This window comes from Synchiropus splendidus, chromosome 1 (assembly GCF_027744825.2).
Source record: "Synchiropus splendidus isolate RoL2022-P1 chromosome 1, RoL_Sspl_1.0, whole genome shotgun sequence".
Classification (NCBI taxonomy): Eukaryota; Metazoa; Chordata; class Actinopteri; order Syngnathiformes; family Callionymidae; genus Synchiropus; species Synchiropus splendidus.
Window position 1 is genome coordinate 57081734 of NC_071334.1, and position 26046 is coordinate 57107779.

Below are 26046 nucleotides of genomic sequence, written 5' to 3' on the forward strand. Positions count from 1 at the left end.
TCCAATGCATTCTTTGTGCCTGATCAGGCGATGGTAAGTGACTGGAAGGAGCAGCCCCTGTGCTTTCCTCAAGACCACCAAGTTAAGGCTGTAGCTTAACAGAAGTCTCTACAGCATGTTGCCCACTTCACCATCAGATTTAGCTATTAGACATGCGCATGCACTGACTTGCTCACTAAAGCACTATTTTCCTACTTATTACCGTTTTCTCTATAAATCACATACTGGCACTGCACAACGCACTCTTCATATTCATAATTTTGACTGTTAATATGTATATATTTTTAAAAAAAATCTTAATTCTCTTTCACACCTCATTACATTGTTTACAATAAAACTACAATCTGTATTTTATGTCACTACACGCCATTAGTTTGGGTGCCCTGCTTTAGATGTTACTCAGCCTATTCATTTCTTTTGGGTTTCTAATCGCAGAATCTTTTCACTACGTAGTGGAGACTCTTGGCCTTTCTGTAGGAATCCTTGTAGCTACCCTAGAAGCTTTTTAACCAATGTTAGTGATAAGCCAATGATGATATGTCCAGTTTTAATTCTCTTTATGTTTTTCATTTTCAGTCTCTTGTTCAAGCCAGAAAAGCAGGAATTGCATCTGCAATGGCGGCCCGGTCTTCATTCAAGGACGAGGAGCTGGTGTGTTACGTGTTTTATTGTAGCTCTTCAAACATGTCCCCTGTATTTAACATATTGCTGTGTGTTAAAACTCAATATTGTCTCACCATTGCAGAAAATCCATGTTTACAAGAAGACTCTGCAGGCACTTATCTACCCAATATCTTGCACTACACCTCATAACTTTGAGGTTTGGACAGCAACAACGCCCACGTACTGCTACGAGTGTGAAGGGCTGCTCTGGGGAATCGCCCGGCAGGGCATGCGTTGCTCGGAGTGTGGGGTAAAGTGTCATGAAAAGTGCCAGGAGCTGCTAAACGCTGACTGCCTGCAGCGTGAGTAATGTCATACAAACAAATGAGCATATATCCTGCAAGTATTACTACAACCTTACTACTACTAAGGATTACAGTACCATACAACAATAAAATATGTGTGTTTTTCCCTGCCAATGACTGCCTGCGGGTGCAGGTCACATGCTGATGCTCCGTAACTGGAAGCTTTAGATAATTTTCATGTGGTTTTTGATGTGATGTGTACGGGCCTTCACTGACACTGCAAACCCTCAGGTGCTGCAGAGAAAAGCTCCAAGCATGGAGCGGAGGACAGAACTCAGAATATCATCATGGCCATGAAGGACAGGATGAAGATCAGGGAGAGAAATAAACCGGAAATATTTGAGCTAATCAGAGAAGTGTTTGTCATCCATAAAAGTACCCACGCACAGCACATGAAAACCATCAAGCAGAGTGTCCTGGATGGAACGTCGAAGTGGTCTGCCAAGATCACCATCACAGGTAATGTAATGCCTAAATATATTTTGAATAAATACATGAAAGTCCTTCCACTCATTTGTTGTTGTTTACAACAACTTATTTTTCCCTTTCGTTTTAGTTGTTTGTGCACAAGGCCTTCAGGCTAAAGACAAAACAGGATCCAGTGATCCATACGTCACTGTCCAAGTTGGCAAGACAAAGAAAAGAACCAAAACTATTTACGGAAATCTGAATCCGGTCTGGGATGAAAAATATCACTTGTGAGTGTCAAAGTTTGAATGTTATCAGCATTTCATGAAAGATTAAAATGACTATTTGTGTTGCTGTTTTTCGATTATGTCTAGTGAATGCCATAACTCCTCAGACCGCATCAAAGTGCGTGTGTGGGATGAAGACGACGACATCAAATCGAGAGTGAAACAGCGGCTGAAGAGGGAATCAGATGACTTTTTGGGTCAAAGTATAATTGAAGTTCGAACACTGAGTGGAGAAATGGACGTCTGGTACAACCTGGGTGAGTAGTTCTCTGTCTTCTTTTGCGTATGGACATGTTTGCATTGTTTGTTTCTATATTTGTTTTTTTTTTTTTTTGACTGGAGTGTTCTTTTACAACTGTGTTGGATGTCCACACATTAGTCCGTTGAAGCGCACGTCATACCTTCCAGGGCGATGGTGGCTGGAGTTAGGGTGATGTTATAGGGTGGCACTCCCTTTACCAAGGATGTTCGATTTCATGCAATGTGGTGTATCTATATTTGCAGTAGGTAGAGGTATCATTTTCTGATGCCACCAGATGGCACTATTGGCTTATGACAGGTTGAATTGAAACTACTGCTCAGAGCCCAACATTAAACAGCCGACAGTGCCATCTTCCTCATAATTTTATATTTTGTCCGGGTACACTACTTGGCTACCCGTGAGTTAAGTGGTACCGTGATGCCAGGAGGCCTCATTCCATCTGCCCAGAGACTCCCAGTGAGTGTTTTCTCTGAGGTATAGTCCTGAAAGTGCTTTGTTAGTTGTTAGTTGTTATAGTGATCTATTTTTTTGACCACTTTTCATTCTTTCAAGTTGCTGCATCAGTGCTCATCTTTGAGGCTCACTCTTTTCACCAGCTTTTTGCGTTCTGATTACCAAGAAGCGGCACTCTAGCCATGAATCCACCAGGCTTGCGAAGTTCTAATTCGCAGCCATCATATGCCTGTCGGGGATATATAGTGGGTTTAAGCCGCCAAGCACAAGTGCCTGCTGATCGGGCTGAAAGCTATATGTTCCACTGCCATTGTCGCTCACACCATCAGCTGGAGGACTTGTATTAAATCTGCCGCCTTTACACTGCCATTGCGGCAGGCAGTTCAAGTGGCAGTGTTACTGTAATTAATGACGCAGTTTCAGACTTGGTTTCCTTTTTGGTGCTGTACTTAGGAGTCCAAATCACAAATGAAGAATATTTCAATGCAGTTGATTGCATTTCCTTGCAATGCATGTGTGCGTTTACAGAGAAGAGGACGGACAAGTCTGCCGTGTCAGGAGCCATTCGCCTCCAAATTAATGTGGAAATCAAAGGAGAGGAGAAGGTGGCGCCGTATCATGTGCAGTACACCTGTTTGCATGAGGTATTTTGATTTGTTAATTTCTCATGTAGGGTGTCACTCGTTTTTTAGCCCCAAAAATGTGCTGTGGATATCCAGCATCGATAAAAATTATTTGCGTGTGTGAGTGTGTTATCGAGGGACTGTATTTAATTCCTTATTTAAAAAAGCATTCTTTTGTTTTGTGTTTACCCTAATTTTGAAAATGGCTGCCTTAACTTGCTATACTTTCTTTCTGACAGAATCTATTTCACTATTTGACTGACGTGCACGGAAACGGAGTGGTGAAAATCCCAGAGTCCCGCGGCGACGACAGCTGGAAGGTCTATTATGAAGATGTGCCGCAAGACATTGTGGATGAATTTGCCATGCGCTATGGGATCGAATCCATCTATCAGGCCATGACGTGAGTCAGATATCGTCGTGCTCTCCACATGAGTGTGTGTGTTGTACACTCCTTTATCCGTCCCTACCGCTCACCCTCCTGCTGTGGTCTCAGCATGTCAGCCTTCAAACAATTGATAGTCAATGGTGAGAGGGTTGTAGATGGATTTGTCTCCATGAAGCTCAGGGTCCATACCGGTCGTATGTAGCGCCCTCAGACATTTGTCATTGCACGACAAGTTTGTGCTTGGAAGGATCAATTCCTGATATAGATTGGCCTGTGAAAGGCAACACTGATGGAGCTAAAGATTGAATCTTTTGTTCTCCATCCAGGCATTTTGCCTGCCTGTCCTCTAAGTACATGTGTCCTGGAGTTCCTGCGGTGATGAGCACACTGCTGGCCAACATCAACGCCTTCTACGCCCACACAACTGCATCCACCAATGTGTCTGCCTGCGACCGCTTTGCTGCTTCCAATTTTGGGGTTTGTATCAAGAAAAATAGATGCAAAATAGTGCACAAAAAAAGCACTTCTGTGTGAGCTTATGCAGTGATTTTTTTTTTTTGATACAGAAAGAGCGATTTGTTAAACTTCTGGACCAATTACACAACTCACTGCGCATTGACCTCTCCACATACAGGGTAAGATTTTATTCCGGTTTTGTATTTTATGATTGTTGTTGTTATTATTATTGATAATAATAATTTTCTTTGTTATGTCAACTTTTTATTGAAATGTAAGAAAGACTTAACACACCAATAAACCTTGCTTTTACCAATTGTGTTTGTTTTTAGAACCACTTTCCAGCCAGCAACAAGGACCGTCTACAGGACTTAAAGTCAACAGTGGATCTTCTAACCAGCATCACTTTCTTCAGGATGAAGGTATGATGCTTTCACTGTTTGAGAAACACTGCATCTAGCTGTCCTTGGTGTTCAGGTTCAGGAACTGCAGTCTCCGCCAAGAGCCAGTCAGGTTGTGAAGGATTGCGTGAAAGCTTGTCTCAACTCCACGTACGACTACATCTTCAACAACTGCCATGAGCTTTATAGCCGACAGTACCAGCTTGTAGATGCAGTAAGTAATTTGTACTGATGAGACGAACGTATTTTGTTTGTTTGGTTTCATTTAGTGCTATGGTGAACCTTTTTTTTCAGAACAGAGAAGAGATTCCTATGGAGGAGCAAGGTCCGAGCATAAAGAATCTTGACTTCTGGCCTAAACTCATCATGCTCATTGTCTCCATCATTGAAGAGGACAGGAATTCCTACACGCCTGTTCTAAACCAGTGAGTGATTTAACTACATGTAAACTGGAAGAAACAGAATCAATAAATGTTGCTTTCAATCCAGGTTTCCTCAGGAACTAAATGTAGGAAAAGTGTCAGCTGAGGTCATGTGGACATTGTTTGCACAGGATATGAAGTATGCCATGGAGGGTAAGACACAATAAAGTGTTTTTCCGATGGCTTTTAATCTAATTTAATATTCGTCTTCAGCCTAGTTTTACATTTCGGTCTTCAGTAGAACTTGCTGAACTCTTGTTGTTCTGATTCCTGCAGAGCACGAGAAGCACAGACTGTGTAAAAGCACCGACTACATGAACCTACACTTCAAAGTCAAGTGGCTTTATAATGAATATGTCAAGGAGCTGCCAAATTTTAAGGACGTTGTTCCTGATTATCCATCGTGAGTCAAACATGAGGTTGATGTACTGTTTCTCATTGATCACATTAAAAAATGCTTCAAGCAGCCGTTCTTTATTCAGGTGGTTCCTGCAGTTTGTGCTGCAGTGGCTGGATGAAAACGAGGACGTGTCAGTGGAATTCATGCACGGAGCCTTGGAGAGAGACAAGAAGGATGGAGTAAGAAAATATGTACTTTGTAAGCATTTATACAAGAAAACTGACTGTCTTTTTGTGCCATCTCAGTTTCAGCAGACCTCCGAGCACGCTCTGTTCTCATGTTCGGTGGTGGACATTTTCACCCAGCTCAACCAGAGCTTTGAAATCATCAAGAAACTGGAATGCCCTGACCCAAATGTCATGGCTCAGTACAGTCGCCGTTTCTCCAAGGTAAACAGTAAGGGCTTTAGCTTTACCGGGAAAATTCCCCGTATATTTTCATGGAAAGTTAAGCTTGGGAATTATTGGAACATTCCTCATTGGAATAACAGGACTTAAGTAATGGGACTTAATGGGGATTTAGTAGAACTAACTGGGAATATAGCCGTGTGTGTGTGTGTGTATATATCAGTGTATATATGTCTATACACAGCTATTGAGAATGACTGATTCCTCCTTTGGTCCTTTCTTGTTACAGACTATCACCAAAGTCCTTCTGATGTACAGTACCATTCTGACCAAGAGTTTTCCATCCTATATTGACAAGGAAAAGATAGTAAGTTGATGAAGGTGTTCGCTGATTCATTTGTGGTTTATCAGAGAATGTTACGGTTTAAAACATTATTCTCGGAACGACGCTTGACCTCTTTCCCATTCACAGCCGTGTGTCCTGATGAATAATGTGCAGCAGCTACGGATTCAACTGGAGAGGATGTTTGAGTCCATGGGTGCCAAACAAGTAAGTGAAATGAAATTCCATGTGAGCAAATAATCCTGTTCACCCACTGGAGCCTCTCTAAAAGCCCTTGTTCAAATGATTCTGATGATGGTTTTCTGTCATTAATACATCAGATCGCCACAGAGGAAGCATTGGTACGTACGCTGGTCCACGCTGAGTTGTTGACCATAGAAGTGCTCTAGTATTCAGCAGTGTACTTACACCTGCTGTAGATTGGGGCTTGCGTGTCACTTTAATTTTGAGTGTTGTGATCCAGTAGTTTTGACCTATCTGGTTATTTTGCTTTAAATAAACAAGTTTGTTTATTTTACAATTGAAGCGTCATGAGTTGGAGGGAGAGACTGGAGAGGCGGAGGAAGAAGAGGACGAAGTAGGTTTTCTTGCAGTCCAAAGGGCATGATATGTGCCTGTAGATGAAATGTGTCGCAGCAACTTAATGGCTTCATGTATTGATTCGGTCCCACTTGCTCTTAGCAGGTGACTGTTCAGGATGAGAAAGAGGTATTGGTGCGTGCTGTGATAGTCGTGAGTGACTGTAGTGTTAGAGGTTAGATCTGTTGGTTAATGGAACAAGTAGATGTGTCCCCTCTTTTTTGTGACTTGGTTTCACTCTGACTTCATAATGGACCCAGACCACAATTATTCCTTGGTCTGCTCACCACACACTGTAAACAAATTGTATACATATAATAAATTACATGGTTCAGGTGTTTCTGTTGAATTATGCTTGTGTGTCAATTGTTTGTTTTTGTTTGATTTCTATTTGAAGATGAATCAAAAACATTCGATGTTTAATCAAAAGAAATCAAGATTTTGGAATATTACTTTTCTAGATGTTTTACAATTGCGTTTCTCCAAAGAGTTCTAATAAAAGACGCATATCTTTCTTTCTCCAGTCAAACGATAGATTGCTAGCATGGCAGGCAAGTTTATTGTATGCAGCCATGTCTTGAAGACATGACTGCATATGCACTTCTTTACCTCGTCCATTACATGTACAGTGGCTATAAGATTCATCATGTGTTTAACTCTCATTTTCCAATTGGAGTGTGGAAGATGTTTTTAATTATTTATAAATAGACTGACATTTGTGTTGTTTTCAATGCCACGTCTAGTTTGAGGAGAGTGAGGAGGAAGAAGAGTTAGGAGAAACAATCAAGGTTTGTTTCATGGCCAATGTCATCCCTGATCTTTCCCCATAGTGGTCACCATTTTGTTCAAAACATGAGACTCCTTAGACTGGTCCTTCTTTCCCCTGATCCGTTCCGTATTCCCTCACTACTTATAAACAAATGGTCATTTCTAAATGCTGTCTCTATCTTTTGCATTTCTCTGGTCTGCAATAGACCACTGAAGACAAGGTGGGTAACTCTACTTTTGTGGTCCACGTCATTCTCATTGAGATAAGTTGAATGATAAATCTATTTATTTTTTTATCTTAATAAAACCTCCAATATTTCTGACACATAAAGGCGGATGAAAAGGTAGATAAGGTAGGAATGCACACAGTGTATTGTCTAGTCATCGTCGTAACCCGACCTTACCCTCCTCCAATATTTGAAAAACTATTGTTCATATATTGTTCATATTGTGTCCCACCCCAGGCAAACATGTTGATACATGGACTGACAATTCCTTTGTGATGTTTTTCATGGTGGTCGTCTTAACCCAAAAGTCGAAACTCTACGAACCCATTACATGTCCAGCTGCTAAAACTGGTCCTTTTTTGAACCTGTGTCTATGTGGTTGTTGCTTTCTCAATCATTTTGTTACCTTACATATTTGTCCAACCCAAGTCACCGCCCATTGAAGTTTTGTTCTTTATTCTATTCTTCTGGGACATTAGGGTATTATCTAGTGTACTGAATGAACACTATTTCTACACAATAAACACATTAAATTCTGGATTATAGAGTCACACCCGCTAAATTTAAGAAGGAAAATAGATCTTGTTCACACATAAGATGCTCCGGTCTATAAGCCGCAGGTGCGGTGGTGATGTCTGTGCCGCAGAAAGGTCAGTGGTGCACCCGCCTAAAAAATGCATGAGGATAGCGTCTGAGCTAGTTTTGAAAACAGGGTCCATCATCAAGACTGACTCATGAAACAAACTCGGCAATGTCCTCGACTTGAATCGCAAAGTCCTGTATTTACATTAAAGCACTCAAAATACACTGTTTTCATGGACATGTCAGAAGTTCCGGCACCACAGCCGGTCTCAGCTGCTGCTTCTTGTGTGTGTCACACAAGTGTAAACAGTGTGTTTTCTGTATTTAAGGAAAATAAAACGCATGTGATTGTGAGGCTCAATGTTTTGGCAACATGACGCTCTTTAGCCTGTAAAAATCCATATATTAGCCACGTTATTGTGTAAGCTGTAGGGTTCAGACGAAAAAAGAAAAAGACAAGTAGTGGCTTAGCGTTGTGTTGTTCATGCCCTCACAAGACGCAGTTAAGAAGATGAGAATGTGAAACGGCGACATAACTAAAAGCATATGTTGATCGCTGATCTGACTCAATGCAGCCACATCAATCCTGCACTGCTCGATATATAATAAACACTGCTATGCCGGCGCCTGGCAATCACAATGTGATGTCACATTGCACGACACTTTGTGACCTTTCACTCTCAAAATGTTAGATGGAGGAAAAGTTTATAAAGTAATAATTTCACAATGGAGCACTATGCACTAGGTCCCCTGAAACAAAAAAATAAAAGAACTTCATCCACATTTGTATTTAAGAGAAAAGAAAAGAAACAGCCCAAAACCTGGGGGTGGACAAATTTTGTCAAGCCAGATTATATCTTCGTCTGAATTTGGTGGCTGATGATGTTGCTTTGTTTTAGATGATATCTCAGAAATGTGCATAATACTAAGATGTTTTTTTTTCCTCTTTATTATAGAAAATTATTCTGATCAGTCAAAAAAAAAAAACGTACTCAATTTAACTGCTCAACTCAACTCAAATCTTCATTGTTTTTGATGTGTTTTTTTGTCTGTTTCACAGATGGACGGTGAAGCCAGTGACTTGCTGAATGAGCTGCAGGTGAAGTTGAACAACACTCTGGATGAGCTCAGTCGCACATTTGGAAACAGGTGAACCACTTTTAAAGCTTGCTCATGTTAAAATCATATATGTTGACGAAGTGCTGCTAACAAGAGGACTGTTTAACTCAACTTTTCTTCCAGCTTCCGAACGCGCATCAATGAGTGCACGCGACAGATGGGGTCGCTGCTGTGCCAGATAAAAGGGCCACTCAACGCTAACAACAAGAACCAGGTGGAGGCTGATTCTGACAACATGCTTCGACCGCTCATGGATTTTCTGGATGGGAAGTGAGTTGACTGCGTTTGTTTTCTCTACATATCTTCATGGGCATCAATAACATGTGTGTCCTGTCTATGTGAAGGTTGACTCTGTTTGCCACTGTTTGTGAGAGAACAGTCCTGAAGCGAGTGCTGAAGGAGCTGTGGAAGATTGTGATGAGCAGCCTGGAGAAGACCATTGTGCTGCCTCAGGGAAACGATACATTCGTAAGACCATAGCAATTCTGTGTTAATCTCATCTCTGGGTGCATTTACTCACCTTAGTTTTCACTGCAGGGAGCACAGATCCTCTCAGCTGCTAAAGAACTGGGCCAACTCTCCAAACTGAAGGTGAAACCCAGCGGCATGGGGCATTTCGAATATTGCTGCTGACTTTTTACTGCTATTTTCAGGATCACATGGTTGGTGAAGTGAAGAGCCTTTCACCAAGGCAATGTGCTGTCATGGATGTAGCCCTGGACACCATCAAGGTCAGTACAAAAGGTCATGTGATAAAGGCAAAATGCTTGACACTTCAGTGTATTTTTCATTGTTCAATGATTGGGTATTGTGTTTGCAGCAATATTTCCATGCTGGGGGAAGTGGTTTGAAGAAAACCTTCCTGGAGAAGAGCGCTGAGCTGTCATCTCTTCGTCATGCTCTTTCCCTGTACACTCAAACGACAGACTTGCTGATCAAAACCTTTGTGACCTCTCAACATAACCAAGGTATTTAAATGCTGACCTCTGTGTGTGAACGCTTGCAACCTCCAACGTTCTTTGCATATTGGAGTTGAACCTGTTGACATGTTGTCGCTGTCTTCTCTTTATCCCCTGTGCTGCCTCTGTGCCAGTGCACAATGGAAAGGGTATTAGGTTAACTCCCAATGAAAAAATACAGCCCAGCAGGGGTAGGTCCTTTAATAATCACAGCCCTCTCATCTCACTGTATAGACTTGCTGTCAATCTGGTGGGCGTAACCCAAAAGCCTGACTTTTTTTTTTTTACAATTCAATTTCATTTTTTAAATCATGGGTCTTAATCCAGGGTCTGGTGTGGACAAGCCCATCGGGGAGGTGTCTATTCAGATCGAGCTTTACACTCATCCTAAAAGTGGAGAACATAAAGTCACCGTCAAAGGTTTGTTTTTTGTATTTTGTCATGGACAGAGTTGCTCCCACGTAATATGCTTCACCTCTCCGTGCTCACAGTCGTGGGAGCCAGTGACCTGAAGTGGCAGACGTCCGGCATGTTCCGGCCCTTCGTGGAGACAACCGTGATTGGGCCTCACCTGGGGGACAAGAAACGGAAATTCCAGACCAAATCCAAGAACAATTGCTGGTCTCCCAAGTTTAATGAGACCTTCCACTTGTAAGCAAGAAACACACTCTGTCTGTGGTTTTTATGCATCTGTGATAGGGTCTTGTGGTAGGGTCAGGACTGCAGACTGTCACATTATATTGCTCTGCTTTTTACACTATGCTCTTTGTGTGTTTTGTGAGTTTCTCAAATCAATTCAGGTAAACTGACATGAAATAGATACATCACAGGTACTTGCTGACTATTTTTTATTACCTCTGCTAAGGAGGTTGAGCCAGTTTGTCTGTCTCTTGACAAAATCACACAAAAACAGATGTTCGGGTTTCAATTGAGTTTTCAGAAGATGCTTGGTGCAGATCATAAGGTGGTGGCGTTCTGGGTTATTATTTTTTTATTGTTTGTGTTGTGCGAGCGAGTTCAGGAACACCGCCGCCACCTGCTGTGTCATGAGCCCATTGGTATCAACAAGATTTCAAATGCATATAAACTAGGGGTGAAAATGAAAAGTTTGCATTTTTTCATTTCATTTTCATTTTTCTTTCTCAACAGTGTTCTGGGTAAACAGGATGGCTTCGAGTGTTACGAGCTGCAAGTCTGTGTCAAAGACTACTGCTTTGGAAGAGCCGACCGAGTGGTGGGTCTGACTGTCATACAACTGAGAGACATCATGGAAAGGGGCAACTGTGCCTGTTGGTGTCCGCTGGGTGAATCCATCTTCATGGATGACACCGGCCTCACCGCCTTGAGAATCCTCTCGCAGCGCTCCAATGACGACGTGGCCAAAGAATTTGTGCGGCTGAAGTCTGAGACAAGATCGACTGAGGAGGGAAAGTAGACGCAACAATCATGAGGTTGTTGTGTCTGTGACCTCTCAGCAGCTGTTGACTGTTGGGTGGCGCCACCGAAACACATCAGGTTTCGAATAAATGACTTCTCACCAGCTGTTTTACAAGATACAACCCACGTCCTCTGCCACCACCTCTCCTTCCTCCGGTCTTCAATGCCATAATGGGAGCCAAGACTTCTCATGTCCTTATGTAGCGGCCTAGTGGTTTCTGTGCAATAGCGCCTTGTAGACCCTTTCAGATGTGGCCATGTGTGTGATGCCTTAGCCTTAACTTAACTGTGAAAGAACGCTCTGATTCTGAGAAGTTACATTTTCCCACCAGGAAGCAACGTCAAGTGTTGACATCATTCTCATGAAGGTACTGATGTCCTTTTATCGATAACTTCGATTCATGTGCCTTTTTGTGTGAGGTGACGACACCACAGCTACAAAAATCCAGGATAAAAACAGCGCCACATACCCCTCTGCGGTCCCCTCAAGCCATTAAAGCCACTTAACTTATTTTTTTAATAAGATAATAATATAAGATATTTATTGATTTTAGTGCTTTGCAGAAGCACCGTGATACACTGTTAACTTGTTTTAGATGTTTGTCACCGTGGTTGAAGTTTTGCACAGTGTTTTACGAAACAAGTTTTACGTGGTCATTTCAACATAGAGTTCTAGGACCAGAATGTGATATATTTAAGAGTTTAATAAAGTATTTCCACCTGTGCTTATGTGTTTTACACCTCTTAATAGTGGCCTTCATTTGTCCAACTAGTATTCTCCTGAGATTTCTGTTTTTTTCTTTGATTTTAAGTGAGTGTTTTTGCCTCTGTTTTAGAAACTGCTGTTCAATATGTTTATGAATGTTATATTACACAGTGCGGATAACACCATTTCAATGTTATGTCACGCTTGATGAGCTATGTATATTTTCCTGTGGCGACACATAACTGTGATCTATGAACCACTTTCCTTCACACATGAACCCGTGTCCAAAATGTCTTTTGCCATTCTATCCCTGTGCCAAGTTCTGTGACTTATCTTTTTGTATTCACTGTTTTCTACATTTCCTCACCTGTTGTGAAGTCACTGTTGGATTTCAGTTTTGTGTCTGTGTGTTTTGGATTTTCTATCTATAAATACTGCTGTGCTCCTCTCTGTGAACATTTTTGGCCATAAACTTTCCATCATGAACAAATGCTCTTGTGTTCCTGTTTTTTTTCTCTCCTCATTTGTTGCCAGGTTGCGGGGGGATCAGTTTAACTGAGGGCAGCTGGTTGATGCCGTTGCCGTTTCCCTGGTCTACAGTTAAGCAAAGGACCAGAGCCCATCATTTTGTAGATGGCAGTGCGGTTGGAGAGGTTTCTCCCTTGTTTTTTTTAGGAATAATCATCCAAAGTCGGAGCTTTTTGAGCATGGAATCGTCTTGCCTGTTTTTCAAGGCCAAATGGGCCAGTGACATCTTTACTGTCTTCAAATGATAAGGAAGCAGCTCAGATGGGAAGAGATTTTCATGTGAAGTTTGCTGTGGCCCCGAGAAAACTGTATACGCGTTAGTTCACCGCCACCTCACAATATATTCAACCAGTCATGAAGCTTCACAAAGTGGTTTCCTTGTTATTTGAATTGTGGTTCTAACACTATGGAGTAGAGAGTGCCATATAGTGGGCTCTGAAAAGATCGATGGTTCATGAGGCGTCTCCTGCCTGCCACGACTTTTAACTTGCTGGCCAGTTAAAGGCTTTTACATAATGAAATCCACATGCTATCGTAAACCAGATTGTAGTCCTCACAGAACAAATGTAGTCTTGCTTTTGCCGTTCACCTGAAACATCTGTGAGCTGGTGGGAATTGAGCTTTACTGGTCTGGGTCTCAGGACCACATTTCCAAGACCGGCTGAGACCACAGCTGCTGTGGATTTTCCAAAATCACAACAACAATTGTCCTCATTTCTAGCTATCTATTTTGGTCTTGGTCTTTACTCTGTCTATCATACTTGTTCCTGTTCTGGCAAACTTCCTGTTTCAAACTTCAGCTTCTCATTTTGCGCATAATGGCTCGCCAATGTCGCGCAGTGTTCACTTTTCATGAATCTCTGTGTCTCAGCAAACATTTCAATCAGGAAATCTAAAACTCGGTGAAGTTTGATCCATGGCGACCCATGGTCCAGGTGTGTGCTTGAACCCAACACTACGACAGCAGTCCTGCTCTTCTCTGATTGGCTGCAGCTCTTCACCTGTACTGTTATTTTATGACCATCCTACCATCCAGGTCCAAAGATCACAGCATTGTTTGCTCAAGCGCTGACGGTAGACGGGTGGGGGGGAACCCAGCTCTTCCTGCATGAACTTCTCCTTCGTGCTATGCTTTTCCGACCTTACCACTCAAACAATTTCATCACTGTAGATTAGATCATCTCTCTATTCGTGATCGTCGTCCAACCATCAATACAAAACTTGCGGAATGGTCGTTTAACAGAGGCCGGGGAATGGTCTTTTCGTGAAGCCAGGAAACACTTTAGTTTGAGGTATGTACCAGACTTTTCCTTCTGTAAAGTGAACATTGAACTTTAAAAGTTCACTGCGACCATTGTCGCATTTGAACTTTGGATATTTTCTGTAACTGATTCAAATTTTCCTTGTAAATAATTTCATTGATCCAAGATGTGAGCGATTATATTTTTATTCAATCATTCTTACCACCTCTATAATGACTATGAGCATATCTCATTTAAAATCTTTACAGTGGTGGTTTATCTCCCACACCTTTCATTTTGGTTCGCACAGTTGAACAGGGAGTGGCAGAGATAAAAAAAAAAAAAAAAAAAAAACGGGCTGAAAAATAGCACCAGCTTCCTTCAGTGGAAGAAAGTTAATGTGATTCATTCTTCATTGAATTGATAGATAAGGTTCACTACAGCTACAATGCTACTGACTTTCTACACATCCAAAAATCCATACACATGTAATAACTCTTACTGCGCATGTTGAATGTGATGCACCTCATTAGATGACACACTTTTAGGTGCAAACTATGGAAACACTGAGCTGAAGATGGGGTCATACGTTGGACGTTTGTGTGGGAAGGAGCAGAAGCAAGGTGAGGTGCTGGGTGATGCTTTGACTGTGCTATTCCAACCATTTATATCTATTCAACTGTTTCCCTGCAGAGGAAGAAAGATGCCTGCGAGCCAACGACCGGCCTTTCAACCTGTCCTACAACTATGCAGTAAGTTTGAGTGGGTGTTTTGGTCACACGTTAGATTAGGGAACTTTCATTACCCTAAACAAAAATACTTATTCATATATGTGTTTGCAGGATATTAGCTAGCGATTCATCGTTATAAAATACTGATCTGTGTCTTGTTAAGACTGACTAGGTTTTACCTTGGAATAGTCTCTGAAAGGTCACTCAAAACAATGGCATAATTACCATGTATTAACCATAAATAACCAAGTAATTAGTCTATTATTACTAAACAATTGTTCCACAATGTAAAGTGCCTAAAATGATGTTGATCAGTTGCATGTACAGCTGTCATAATGTAGCATAACATTCATAGCCATACGACAGAGTCCCAAAAGAAGAGTTGTGGTATTGCATGAGGAAGTCTGGAGTGGCAGAGAAGTATGTTGGAGTGGTGCAGGACATGTATACCAGGTGTGAGACAGTGGTGAGGTGTGCTGTAGGTGGAACACAGGAGTTCAAGGTGGAGGTGGGACTGCACCAAGGCTCAGCTCTGAGCCTCTTCTTGTTTGCCATGGTGATGGACAGGTTGATAGATGAGGTCAGACAAGAAGCCCCTTGGACCATGATGTTTGCAGATGACATTGTGATCTGTGGTGAGAGCAGGGAGCAAGTGGAAGATAAGCTAGAGAGGTGGAGGTTTGCCTTAGGAAGGAGAGGAATGAAGGTCAGCCGAAGTTAGACGGAATACATGTGTGTGAATGAGAGGGACCCAAGTGGACAGGTGAAGTTACAGGATGCAGAGATAAAGAAGGTGGATGATATTAAGTACTTAGGCTCAACTGTCCAGGGCAATGGAGAGTGTGACAAAGAGGTGAAGAAGCGAGTGCAGGCAGGATGGAATAATTGGAGAAAAGTGTCAGGTGTGATGTGTGACAAAAGGGTGTCGGCAAGGATGAAAGGGAAGGTGTACAAAACAGTGGTCAGGCCAGCAATGTTGTATGGTTTGGAAACAGTGGCACTGAGGAAAAGACAGGAGGCAGAGCTGGAGGTAGCACAGATGCAGATGCTGAGCTTCTCTCTGGGAGTGAGCAGGATGGATAGGATCAGGAAGCAGTAGATCGGAGGGACAGCACATGGTGTTTAGGAGACAAAGTCAGAAATTTAACAACTCATCTCAGAGAGGAATCTGAAATTAAAGTAGAAAAACAATACAGTGTAAAAAATAATAATAATAATAAAATAAAATATATATATATATATTGTAAGGAAAGCATCACTGGATTTAAAAAAATGGCATCATGACTGTGCAACTCTTAAGGCTAATAACAGAACAAGATCATGGCTTATTGCTGATGCAGTGTATATTTTGTGACAGAGATACTGTAAATGGACCAGTACAGTATTTTGTGGGAAGAAAATGTTCAAACATTATTTTGGTAACATGAAATGTGTCAATAGAAACTGGCTCATTCATGAAGGTCTATTGGCTTCAGATTGCTCAGGCCAAAGGAAGCTTAAAGCATAAAATGGCATGAAAACATCAAACTGTCATAAACTATAGCGGGTATTTTGTGTTTGGGTAACATGTCATTTCTCTCCTCTGAAGAATAATTCCATTAAAACATCCAAATACAATGTCATCACCTTCCTACCGCTCAACCTCTTCGAGCAGTTCCAGAGGCTGGCCAACGCCTACTTCCTCTTCCTTATGATCCTTCAGGTAAACGGTTTCTTTCACTCCTAGATCAACGTTCGCATGGGAATAACTTGACTGTCTTCATGGGAGTAATGATTATCGATGTCAGCTATGGAAGTATGAAACTGGAAATACCATGTGTTCGCAGGTGATCCCTCAAGTGACCTCACTCTCCTGGTACACCACAGCTGTGCCTCTTATTTTGGTGCTCACAATGACAGCGGTCAAAGACGCCACAGATGATGTTGTAAGTTTTGATCTTACAGTATATAAAAGTGCCGAAAGTGAAAATTATCATGTTTATTTGAGTAGAACAGACACAAAAGTGACAACCAGGTGAATAACCGAAGAGTCGACGTTCTCGTTGATGGAGAGTGAGTCTTCCAATTCTCCTCTTTCAAGGCCATTCAGAAAGATGAGTGACTTTTTTTGTTGTTCTGACAGACTAAGGAATGAGAAATGGATGAACGTCCAGGTTGGGGACATTGTGAAACTGGAGAATAATGAGTTTGTCACGGTACGTTTTGAGACACCCCGGACCAGAGTCCAAGGTCTCACCATCTCTAACTCCACAGGCCGACCTCCTACTGCTCTCCAGCAGTGAGCCGCTCAATCTGGTTTATGTTGAAACCGCAGAGTTAGACGGGTGTGTAGATGAATTCTGACGTCAATTTTCTGTTTGTGTGTCGCTGACAATTCATGCTCTATGTGCCTCAGTGAAACTAACCTGAAGGTGAAACAGGCTTTGACTGTAACCGGAGAGATGGGAGATTCTGTTGAAGTTCTGGGTCGCTTTAAAGGTGAGATGCCTGACTGAAGGATTTAAATTTTAAAGCACTGATGGATGCCATATAGTATATCTGAGCATGGTTCAGTGGAGCAAATGAATCGAAAGGGAGGCGGAGAGAAGAGGCGGGGCATGAATATTGGTGGGAATAAAACACATTTACATGAGAGGCAGGACGAAGTGTAAAGACAGTAGACAGAAGAAGTAATGCGAGGGGGGCGAAGAGCAAAGTGCTGACTAGGTGGACAACAACTGATCCTTCTAAAATAACTGAGCAGAACACTGTACAATGCCAAATGGCCAATAATCATCGTGTATTTCAAGTACAATAAAGGGAGCTGAAGGTGGGTGTCACAGCATTTTGCAACTGGAACTCGAACTTTGACTGCATTTCTTACGTTCATGGTCTCCAGGTGAAGTCGTCTGTGAGCCTCCCAACAACCGACTGGACAAGTTCAAAGGGAAGCTGACTCTGGATGGAGAAGCATACTCTCTGGATAACGACAAAATTCTCCTGCGAGGATGCACCCTGAGGAACACAGAGTGGTGCTTCGGCCTTGTGGTCTTTGGGGGTAAAGTCACACTATAACAAGGCATCGATATGTTTCCGGTTCATGAGTGAAGCATGAAATTCTGAGAATGTTAAAACACTTAAATATAGATAAAACACTTCTCCGAAATAAATCATCTTCATGTTATTCCCCAGGTCCAGACACCAAACTGATGCAGAACAGCGGGAAGACCACATTTAAACGCACCAGCATTGATCGGCTCATGAACATCCTGGTGTTGTGTGTGAGTGAAACGCCACAAAATCACTTCTGTAAAATAAAGCTAATATTATTGCCATCATAAAATGACACGGATATACATCAAATGTGCACTGGCAAGAACCTCAAGATACGATACACATCTTGATTCTTGGAGCATGATTCCACAGCCTCACATCCTCACAATACTGATATAGTGTGTTGTGATAAAAATGCTCAAAAATGGAACAGACAAACTAAGTCAAAACTACATGTTTGAGCAGCATTTTTTGTTTTATATTCTTTTTGGAAATGCTGCCTATTGTCAAATGCAGTGTTGCATCAAGTTTGTCACTTGAACATCTGTGAGATCCTAACGCTGCAATGAAATTACACTTGTAGTTAGAGCATCCTAGCTTCTGACGCCGCTCACACTGTTGTTTAAAGCATGAGGAACAAAGTGCTTTGTAAATACTAACAGTAGAAGAATGAGTCAGTCAGTATTTACTTTTAGCTTAGCTAAAAAAAAAATTTTTCTGGATAAAAGGATATTTGCAGATTAAATATCAACATGATGTATATGTATATATAATATATGTATGCAATAATTAATACAATATGATTAAATTATTAAAATTGTTGATTCATTTATATCACATTTATTTATTTATTTATTTTAAAGGAAACAATCTCTGTCTGTCTGGTTCTTTATCCTGCAAAATGTTACTCTTGCGGACTCTTTGATGGTTAGCACGTGGTTTAAGAAAGAATTGTCTGCCATTTAGCGATTAAAACTCTCTTCCTTTTCTTCCTGTGACCTCATTGTAACTAAACACTTTCATGATCAGATTTTTGGTTTCCTGGCAACCATGTGCTCCATCCTTGTCATTGGCAACGCCATCTGGGAGGAGAGAGAGGGTTCAGTGTTTCTGGTGTTCCTGCCTCGAGACCCAGGGACCAACACGTCTCTGTCCATCTTCCTGACCTTCTGGTCCTATGTAATCGTCCTCAACACGGTGGTCCCCATCTCTCTCTACGTCAGGTAAGCCAAGAGGCGTCATGAGTTTGCCTGCCCCTGAGGGTTTCATGTTCTTCTCTGCTGTTAGTGTCGAGATCATCCGCCTGGGAAACAGCTTCTTCATAGACTGGGACAGGAAGATGTACTACCCCAAGAGCGACACGCCCGCTCAGGCCAGGACCACCACACTCAATGAGGAGCTGGGCCAGATCAAATATATATTCAGTGACAAGACAGGCACCCTGACCCAGAACATCATGACATTTAATCGATGTTCTATCAACGGGAAAGCATACGGTGAGAGCTCTGATTTGATCTTCAGTGGAAACAGCAACTTGCATCTTGAGCGTGTTTTGACTTGATTTGTAGGGGACGTGTTTGACCACTCAGGACTCAGGGTAGAAATAACTGAGGTGACCTATTTAATATTCCTCTAGGTTACTATTGACTACTGGCAAATATCGCAATGTTCTTTCTAATTTTTTTCTGTTATTTCTACACTGGTGCAGAAGACACCAAAGGTTGACTTTTCCTGGAACCAGCTGGCCGATCCCAAATTCAGTTTCCATGACCACAACCTGCTGGAAACGGTGAAGGAAGGAAACACGGAGGCACACATTTTCTTCAGATTGCTCGCCCTTTGTCACACCGTCATGCCTGAGGAAAAGAAAGAAGGTGAAATCAATAAGTCATGGGTTCTAGTTTTCAGTAAAATTATGGCAAATGCTGATTTATATAGTTTAATCTGATTTTTTTCCATGACAAATATGTCAAGACCAAAAAAAGAGTTCGACAAAAGGGAACTTTTTGACATTTCAATAAATTACAGCAAATCCCAAACGAAGTGAAAAGGATGTTTGGAATCCAGCAGTTTCACCAATGAAATTAATACTGCAAGGTAACAAGAGTGGACTGACGCTCCGCCAAAAACAGGTTCAATTAATTGAAATTACAAGTATTATTAATGAAGTACTTTTACACCAAAGGAACCCTTTTACAATTTCCACACGTATCCCGGTAAACTCTTTATATTAATCACCACGGTCATCTTGTCATTTATGAACAAAAATGCTGTAGATCGACACCAAAATATCAAACAAAGCTTTTCTGTCTATAGTGGCTGCAAACAGGCTTTGTTTTACTGACACACATTAAACATTGTCGGCACATTAAGGTGCTTTTTTATGTGAAGTGCTCATAGTCAATATCCAAATCTATTTTTTATTGATATATTTTTGTAAATGTACATTGTCTACTTGTGCTGTTACTAAACATCTACCACAGAATTCCATTTGGGATCAAAAAGACTACATGATAAAATGATGGAGATTTAGTTCAATGCACAGATGAATCTAAGCTTTGACTCAAGGTGCACTTTTTAAATTTATTATTTCTGTTTTTTCAGGAATATCGTCCTTATGCATTTAGGAAATTTTTAACACTACAATCACTCCAACTATAATTTCGGTTATGCTGTTTTGTTTTTTTATTTATTAAATTACTTCACATGTTCCTGGACAGACACTAGAGAGACACTTAATATCACGTCAACCATAAATGAACGAAAGACTCGCTCTTTTAATGTTCACTCGTTTATCTATGGTAATATATGTGCAACCCATTTGCTGAAAAAGTCGAGAATCGTTTGAGAGTGGAATGACTTGTACTGGCAGGCGAGCTCTACTACCAGGCCCAGTCTCCAGACGAGGGCGCTCTGGTGACGGCGGCTCGTAACTTTGGCTTCGTGTTCCGCTCCCGCACGCCTGAGAGCATCACAGTGTTTGAGATGGGCAAAAAGGTCCTCTATGACCTACTGGCAATTTTGGACTTCAATAACGTGCGAAAGAGGATGTCGGTGATCGGTGAGTACAGATTTCTCACCAAGCAAGTAGATGCTGAAACATTAAATATTGTTTGTTTGAGTGATTCAACGGTTGAAGAAAACGTTCACTTTAATGTACCTTCTGTTTGGTTGTGTATCCTAGTGCGAAACCCAGAAGGCAAGTTGATGTTGTTCTGCAAAGGAGCTGACACCATCATCTACGAGCGACTGCATCCATCCTGCGCCAAGCTCATGGAAAACACCACTAGACACCTCAATGTGAGAGCTTGAGCGATGAAACGCTTCCGTCCGTGTGCTCTCTCATCACTGTCCAAAACTGAACAGGAGTACGCTGGAGACGGCCTCCGAACTCTGGTCTTGGCCTACAAAGATTTAGACGATGGCTATGTGAGGGAGTGGATGCAGCGCCACCATGAGGCCAGCACTGCCATGGAAGGTCGAGAGGAGATGCTTGATGAGCTTTATGAAGAAATCGAGAAAGATCTTCAGGTTAGTCTAGTAAAGTTCTACAAGGGTTCCCTGAGTCATGTGGTGGTGTTTCCAGCTGTTGGGAGCGACGGCCGTAGAGGACAAGCTGCAGGATGGTGTCCCACAGACTATTGAGCAACTGGCCAAGGCCGACATCAAGATCTGGGTGTTGACTGGAGATAAACAAGGTTTGGACTGCTGACAAATTTTCATCCCACCGCAACACAGTCTTTACATGCTCTACTTTACAACGCAGAGACGGCAGAAAACATTGGCTATTCCTGCAACATGCTGAGAGAGGAGATGAAGGATGTTTTCATCGTGGCAGCAAACACGGCAGAAGGAGTCAGGGAGGAGCTACAGTAAGACATTATAAGCATCTAAACATTTTGGACAGTGAAAATGCCTTCTGTACGTCTCTAATGGTTTCCCTACACGGGGGGTGTTCCGGGCAGGAGCCGAGCGTGCACCTGCGCAGGCAGCGCTTGAACGCAGGCACGACATGATGTCGTTGCCACAGAGACGTTCCACAATCAGACCCCTAACTCAGAAAGCTTTTAGACCTCGGAACATACTTTCTTTGCTGTAATTGAAGTAGAATTAAGTAATTTTCTTTTTTTCATTTCAGGCAAATTGATCCACTTTGACTCTTTTCTGGAATATAAAGGCATGCGGAGGTGTACTTACAATAATTGTAGAGAGGAATTCTACTATTCACAGAGGCAGCGGAGAGTTGGGGGCCAGGCGTGGAACGTTTAATAACTGAGAAGCACTGCAATAGACCTTGAGCAAGGACCCGTACTTCATCCTGCACTGGCTCACTAAGTAGAATATCAGGAATATTTGGAAGCCTGTCATTGCGTGGTTACTTGTTTTACCCTGATACGAAGGTGGATGAAAATTTGATGAATAAATGATAAACAGAAAATATACGAATCAAATATTGAAAAATGTATCTACATCCATTTAGAAATGCCAGGCGTAAAATGAGCCCAGGAGCACCAGAAACACCCAAGGTGACCCGATCCCGATCAGGACTCTTTTGGAGTCAGAAAACCCAAACGGTGCACGATGAGGACGTGCAAGGAGACTATGGACTTGTTATTAACGGACACAGCCTGGTGAGAAAATAGATTGGGTCTTAAACTTCGACCCATCACTGTCACACTGAACAGTGTCATCTTCAGGCCTTTGGACTGGAGAAAGACCTGGAGCTGGAGTTGCTGAGAACAGCCTGCATGTGTCAGACAGTCATCTGCTGCCGAGTCACTCCACTGCAGAAAGCTCAGGTGGTCCAGCTGGTGAAGAAGTACAAGCAGGCTGTCACTTTAGCCATCGGCGATGGAGCCAATGACGTCAGCATGATCAAAGGTGAGCTTCAACCGAGGACTCCAAATCGAGTTCTTTAAGTCATTCTCTGGTTTTCTCAGCGGCTCACATTGGTGTTGGCATCAGTGGTCAGGAAGGAATGCAGGCCGTTCTCTCCAGCGACTACGCCTTCGCCCAGTTCCGTTACCTGCAGCGCCTCCTTCTGGTGCATGGGCGCTGGTCCTACCTGCGCATGTGCCAGTTCCTGCGTTATTTCTTCTACAAAAACTTTACCTTCACCTTTGTGCATTTCTGGTACGCCTTCTTCTGCGGCTTTTCGGCTCAGGTAATTGTTGCCATTCTGGTTTAATACCCCGTTGTGACGTGTAAGCTCCACTGCTGTCTTTGATGAGCTAAAATATGCGACACCACATGGCTTCACACCACTGACCGCCATTATACGGCTGTTTAAGTACTCAAATCAACCTGCTTGTTCCTCTAAACCACGAGGCCTAGCAACTGGCTTCGAGCCGACAGCTCATATCCGCACCTTTCACATTTATACGTAATGTTCTCTCGCTCCCAGACTGTGTACGACGAATGGTTCATCACCTGCTATAACCTGATTTACACGTCTCTGCCTGTTCTGGGCATGAGCATCTTCGATCAGGTAGGGTTGAGATGATGCCGGAGTTATCCACTCATTCCACTGACCTGAGCCGTCTGCGTGTCTGCAGGATGTGAACGACCGTGTGAGTTTCCAGTATCCGCAGCTGTACGCACCAGGCCCACAGAACAGCTACTTTAGCAAGAAGATCTTTGCGCAAATCATGATGCACAGCTGCTATAGCTCCCTCATCGTCTTCTTCATTCCCTGGGCCGCCATGGTGGACACGGTTCGAGATGACGGCAGGGACATTGCCGATTATCAGTCATTCGCCTTGCTGGCTCAGACATGTCTGCTCATTGTAGTGAGCATACAGGTGAGATTTCAAGGTTTGTTTTGTTTTGTTTTGTTTTGTCTTGTCTTGTCTTGTCTTGTCTTGTCTTGTCTTGTCTTGTCTTGTCTTGTCTTGTCTTGTCTTGTCTTGTCTTGTCTTGCCTTGTTTTGTTTTGTTTTGTCTTGTCTTGTCTTCTCTTGCCTTGTTTTTTGTTTTGTCTTGTCTTGTCTTGTCTCGTCTCGTCTCGTCTCGTCTCGTCTCGTCTCGTCTCGTCTCGTCTCGTCTCGTCTCGTCTCGTCTCGTCTCGTCTCGTCTTGTCTCGTCTCGTCTTGTTGTCAGAGATTTATGCTTCAACAATGTGTGTCATGGGTGCCTCTCATCATTTGTCAGCTCTGTCTGGACACGCATTACTGGACAGCCATCAACCATTTCTTTGTTTGGGGAAGTCTGGCTGCCTACTTTGCGGTGACATTCACCATGTTCAGCAACGGCATGTTCCTCATTTTCACTTCTACTTTTCCTTTCATCGGTAAGTCTTTCCAGCTTTTGAAACTTTTGACATTTGCTATTAAAATCAGATCCAAGTGTTTGTGTGAATTAATATGAATACAACACCTTACTCTCAAAGCTTGGTAGCAAGCAACGCATTTTTCTGGTCAAAGGATAGTCTTCTTCTTCTTCTCCTTTTGTCACCACAGCAGATCATCTTCCTCCATCTCACCCTGTCCTGTGCTTCCTCTTCTCTCAAACCTACAAACCTCATGTCCTCCTTCACCACATCCATAACTCTCCTCTTTGGCCTTCCTCTCCACCTTCTGCCTGGCAGTTTCAACCTCAACATCTTCCTACCAATGTAGTGGCTCTCTCTCCTCTGTCCAAACCATCTCCATCTAGCCTCTCTGACTTTGTCTCCTAAACACCATGTGCTGTCCCTCTGATCTACTGCTTCCTGATCCTATCCATCCTGCTCACTCCCAGAGAGAACCTCAGCATCTTCATCTCAGCTACCTCCAGCTCTGCCTCCTGTCTTTTCCTCAGTGCCACTGTTTCCAAACCATACAACATTGCTGGCCTCACCACCCTTTTGTACACCTGTTCTGGTCAAAGAGTAGTATTTTTATTTATTAGCCAAACTGTGAGTTGCTGCACACGCTCTCCACCTCAGTCATTTTGAAGAAGGTCATCTCAATGAGGTCAGACTGTCTGGAGCGTGCCATCTCATGGGGAAGCACAGGCATTGCAGGGTGAAAATTGGGAAAACAAATTTTGGGCTAAATTTTAAAATAACAAAAAATTAAAAAATAGACATACAAGAAGAGAAAGAAGAAAAGTAATTCACGTTTGGAAGTTGCAGAGTCAACTGAATTTCAATTCTGACATTGTCAAACTAAGTTGAAGTGGTGAAGTCGTGCCCAGAAAGTACATGCCTCCAGGGTCGGATTTAATTTTGACACTAACATCGGTGCATGTCCAATAGGCACTGCTCGAAACTCCTTGAACCAGCCGAACGTGTGGTTGACGATACTCGTGACCGCCCTCCTCTGTATCCTGCCAGTGGTGGCGATCCGCTTCATCTTCATCCAGCTGAGGCCGACAATCAACGATAAGGTGGAAAACTGCTTCTACTTTTTTTTAAAGAACCAATTCCTCTCTGTAGGCTTGTCCTAGTACTAAAAATAACCTTTGTATCCAGGTGAGATTTAAGCTGGGAAAAGAGTTGCCTCGGGTTCCCACGCCCCGCCGCCTGCAGCCCAGGCGCATCAGCACGCGACGCTCGGGCTACGCCTTCTCTCACGCCCAGGGCTACGGAAACCTCGTAACCTCGCAGAAGTACTTGATCAAACGCCCCTTCAGGAGGCCGCCACTCTTCACCCCCAGAGTAGACTCCCCGCTGGCTCAGAATGAGCCGCAGACGTACCGGACCATCATGGAGGAGACCTGAACACCAATAGATTGAACCTCCAAAGACATGCATTCGGTTTCATGATAACGTATCGACAAATGAAAAGAGCATTTTGTTCATGTTGTTGAAGCAGTCTGACACTGTTTTACAGCGAAGATAGGAATGCAGATCAGATCAGCAACAATGTGACTGGATCAGCTTGTGTGTGAGAATGTTGTTTTTGTTGAGGACATTCCTTTCAATCTTTTCAAGTATGGTAAATGATTTTTTTCATGTTTTAATAATAATAAAAACAAATATGTTGTTCATTGGCCACCTTAATCTACAGCTGTAAGTACAATGCTCAAATGTCCTTTGTTTAAATTTGTAAAACATTTGGAATATTTGAATTCTTTGCCAGTGACATAGCTTGCGCTGACATTGAAGGAGGTGACCAGAGCCTGCTGTACCAAGCAGGCTTCACAGCAGGCGCCTGCTGGCCCATATCACTGGTATATGACCCATGAAAATGGCTGGTCAATGGACTGATGGCATCTATATCGGTTGAACACTGACATGTGGTTGATACTGCAGCCTCCACAGACAATATATCCTGAACAATTGACTTCTTTCTTGCATTACTCTCAGATAACCGGACTAAATGGCCCCACATACAGACAGTGTGGAATGATTTTGGATCCAAAATTCAGAAGGAAACATAAACAAAAGAAGCCCAA

The 26046-nt window shown here is 42.6% G+C and overlaps 2 protein-coding genes across 23 annotated transcripts in view; both read left to right on the top strand.

Moving 5' to 3' along the window:
* The window catches only part of LOC128770004 (protein unc-13 homolog B-like), a 45027-nt gene extending 32411 nt beyond the window's left edge, over positions 1-12616 (top strand). For 5 of the 21 annotated variants that reach the window (XM_053884242.1, XM_053885719.1, XM_053884494.1 and 2 more), the window contains 35 exons: positions 577-651; positions 746-965; positions 1200-1427; positions 1525-1666; positions 1751-1920; positions 2907-3022; positions 3241-3404; positions 3716-3866; positions 3956-4024; positions 4178-4267; positions 4323-4460; positions 4541-4671; positions 4736-4821; positions 4945-5071; positions 5151-5247; positions 5314-5457; positions 5705-5782; positions 5888-5965; positions 6079-6099; positions 6285-6335; positions 6440-6466; positions 6862-6888; positions 7081-7125; positions 7312-7326; positions 7438-7458; positions 8975-9063; positions 9157-9303; positions 9378-9501; positions 9571-9624; positions 9687-9764; positions 9854-10001; positions 10127-10183; positions 10320-10412; positions 10484-10643; positions 11142-12616. In XM_053884242.1, the coding sequence (XP_053740217.1) occupies positions 577-651; positions 746-965; positions 1200-1427; positions 1525-1666; positions 1751-1920; positions 2907-3022; positions 3241-3404; positions 3716-3866; positions 3956-4024; positions 4178-4267; positions 4323-4460; positions 4541-4671; positions 4736-4821; positions 4945-5071; positions 5151-5247; positions 5314-5457; positions 5705-5782; positions 5888-5965; positions 6079-6099; positions 6285-6335; positions 6440-6466; positions 6862-6888; positions 7081-7125; positions 7312-7326; positions 7438-7458; positions 8975-9063; positions 9157-9303; positions 9378-9501; positions 9571-9624; positions 9687-9764; positions 9854-10001; positions 10127-10183; positions 10320-10412; positions 10484-10643; positions 11142-11427 (3747 nt within the window). In that variant the 3' untranslated portion in view covers positions 11428-12616. The remainder of the gene's footprint in view (positions 1-576; positions 652-745; positions 966-1199; positions 1428-1524; positions 1667-1750; positions 1921-2906; positions 3023-3240; positions 3405-3715; positions 3867-3955; positions 4025-4177; positions 4268-4322; positions 4461-4540; positions 4672-4735; positions 4822-4944; positions 5072-5150; positions 5248-5313; positions 5458-5704; positions 5783-5887; positions 5966-6078; positions 6100-6284; positions 6336-6439; positions 6467-6861; positions 6889-7080; positions 7126-7311; positions 7327-7437; positions 7459-8974; positions 9064-9156; positions 9304-9377; positions 9502-9570; positions 9625-9686; positions 9765-9853; positions 10002-10126; positions 10184-10319; positions 10413-10483; positions 10644-11141) is intronic. The other 16 variants (XM_053885372.1, XM_053885892.1, XM_053885464.1 and 13 more) reach the window with 14 other exon arrangements.
* A 1126-nt stretch (positions 12617-13742) lies between these two features.
* Positions 13743-25751, top strand: atp8b5b (ATPase phospholipid transporting 8B5b). Of its 2 annotated transcripts, none has more exons than XM_053854532.1 (28): positions 13743-13955; positions 14438-14527; positions 14598-14656; positions 16224-16337; positions 16462-16560; positions 16626-16687; positions 16758-16830; positions 16889-16959; positions 17031-17113; positions 17514-17672; positions 17807-17895; positions 18698-18891; positions 18956-19164; positions 19237-19280; positions 19377-19542; positions 20541-20729; positions 20853-20968; positions 21035-21199; positions 21255-21366; positions 21435-21540; positions 22149-22299; positions 22366-22549; positions 22609-22832; positions 23073-23156; positions 23224-23469; positions 23818-23956; positions 24905-25035; positions 25121-25751. In XM_053854532.1, exons 2-28 carry the CDS (start codon positions 14482-14484, stop codon positions 25367-25369), a joined length of 3564 nt encoding a protein of 1187 aa, XP_053710507.1. In that variant the 5' UTR covers positions 13743-13955; positions 14438-14481; the 3' UTR covers positions 25370-25751. The 2 variants fall into 2 exon arrangements, with proteins under 2 accessions (XP_053710507.1, XP_053710506.1); XM_053854531.1 differs by having other exon boundaries at positions 14453-14527; positions 25121-25750.
* Positions 25752-26046: the final 295 nt, after the last annotated feature.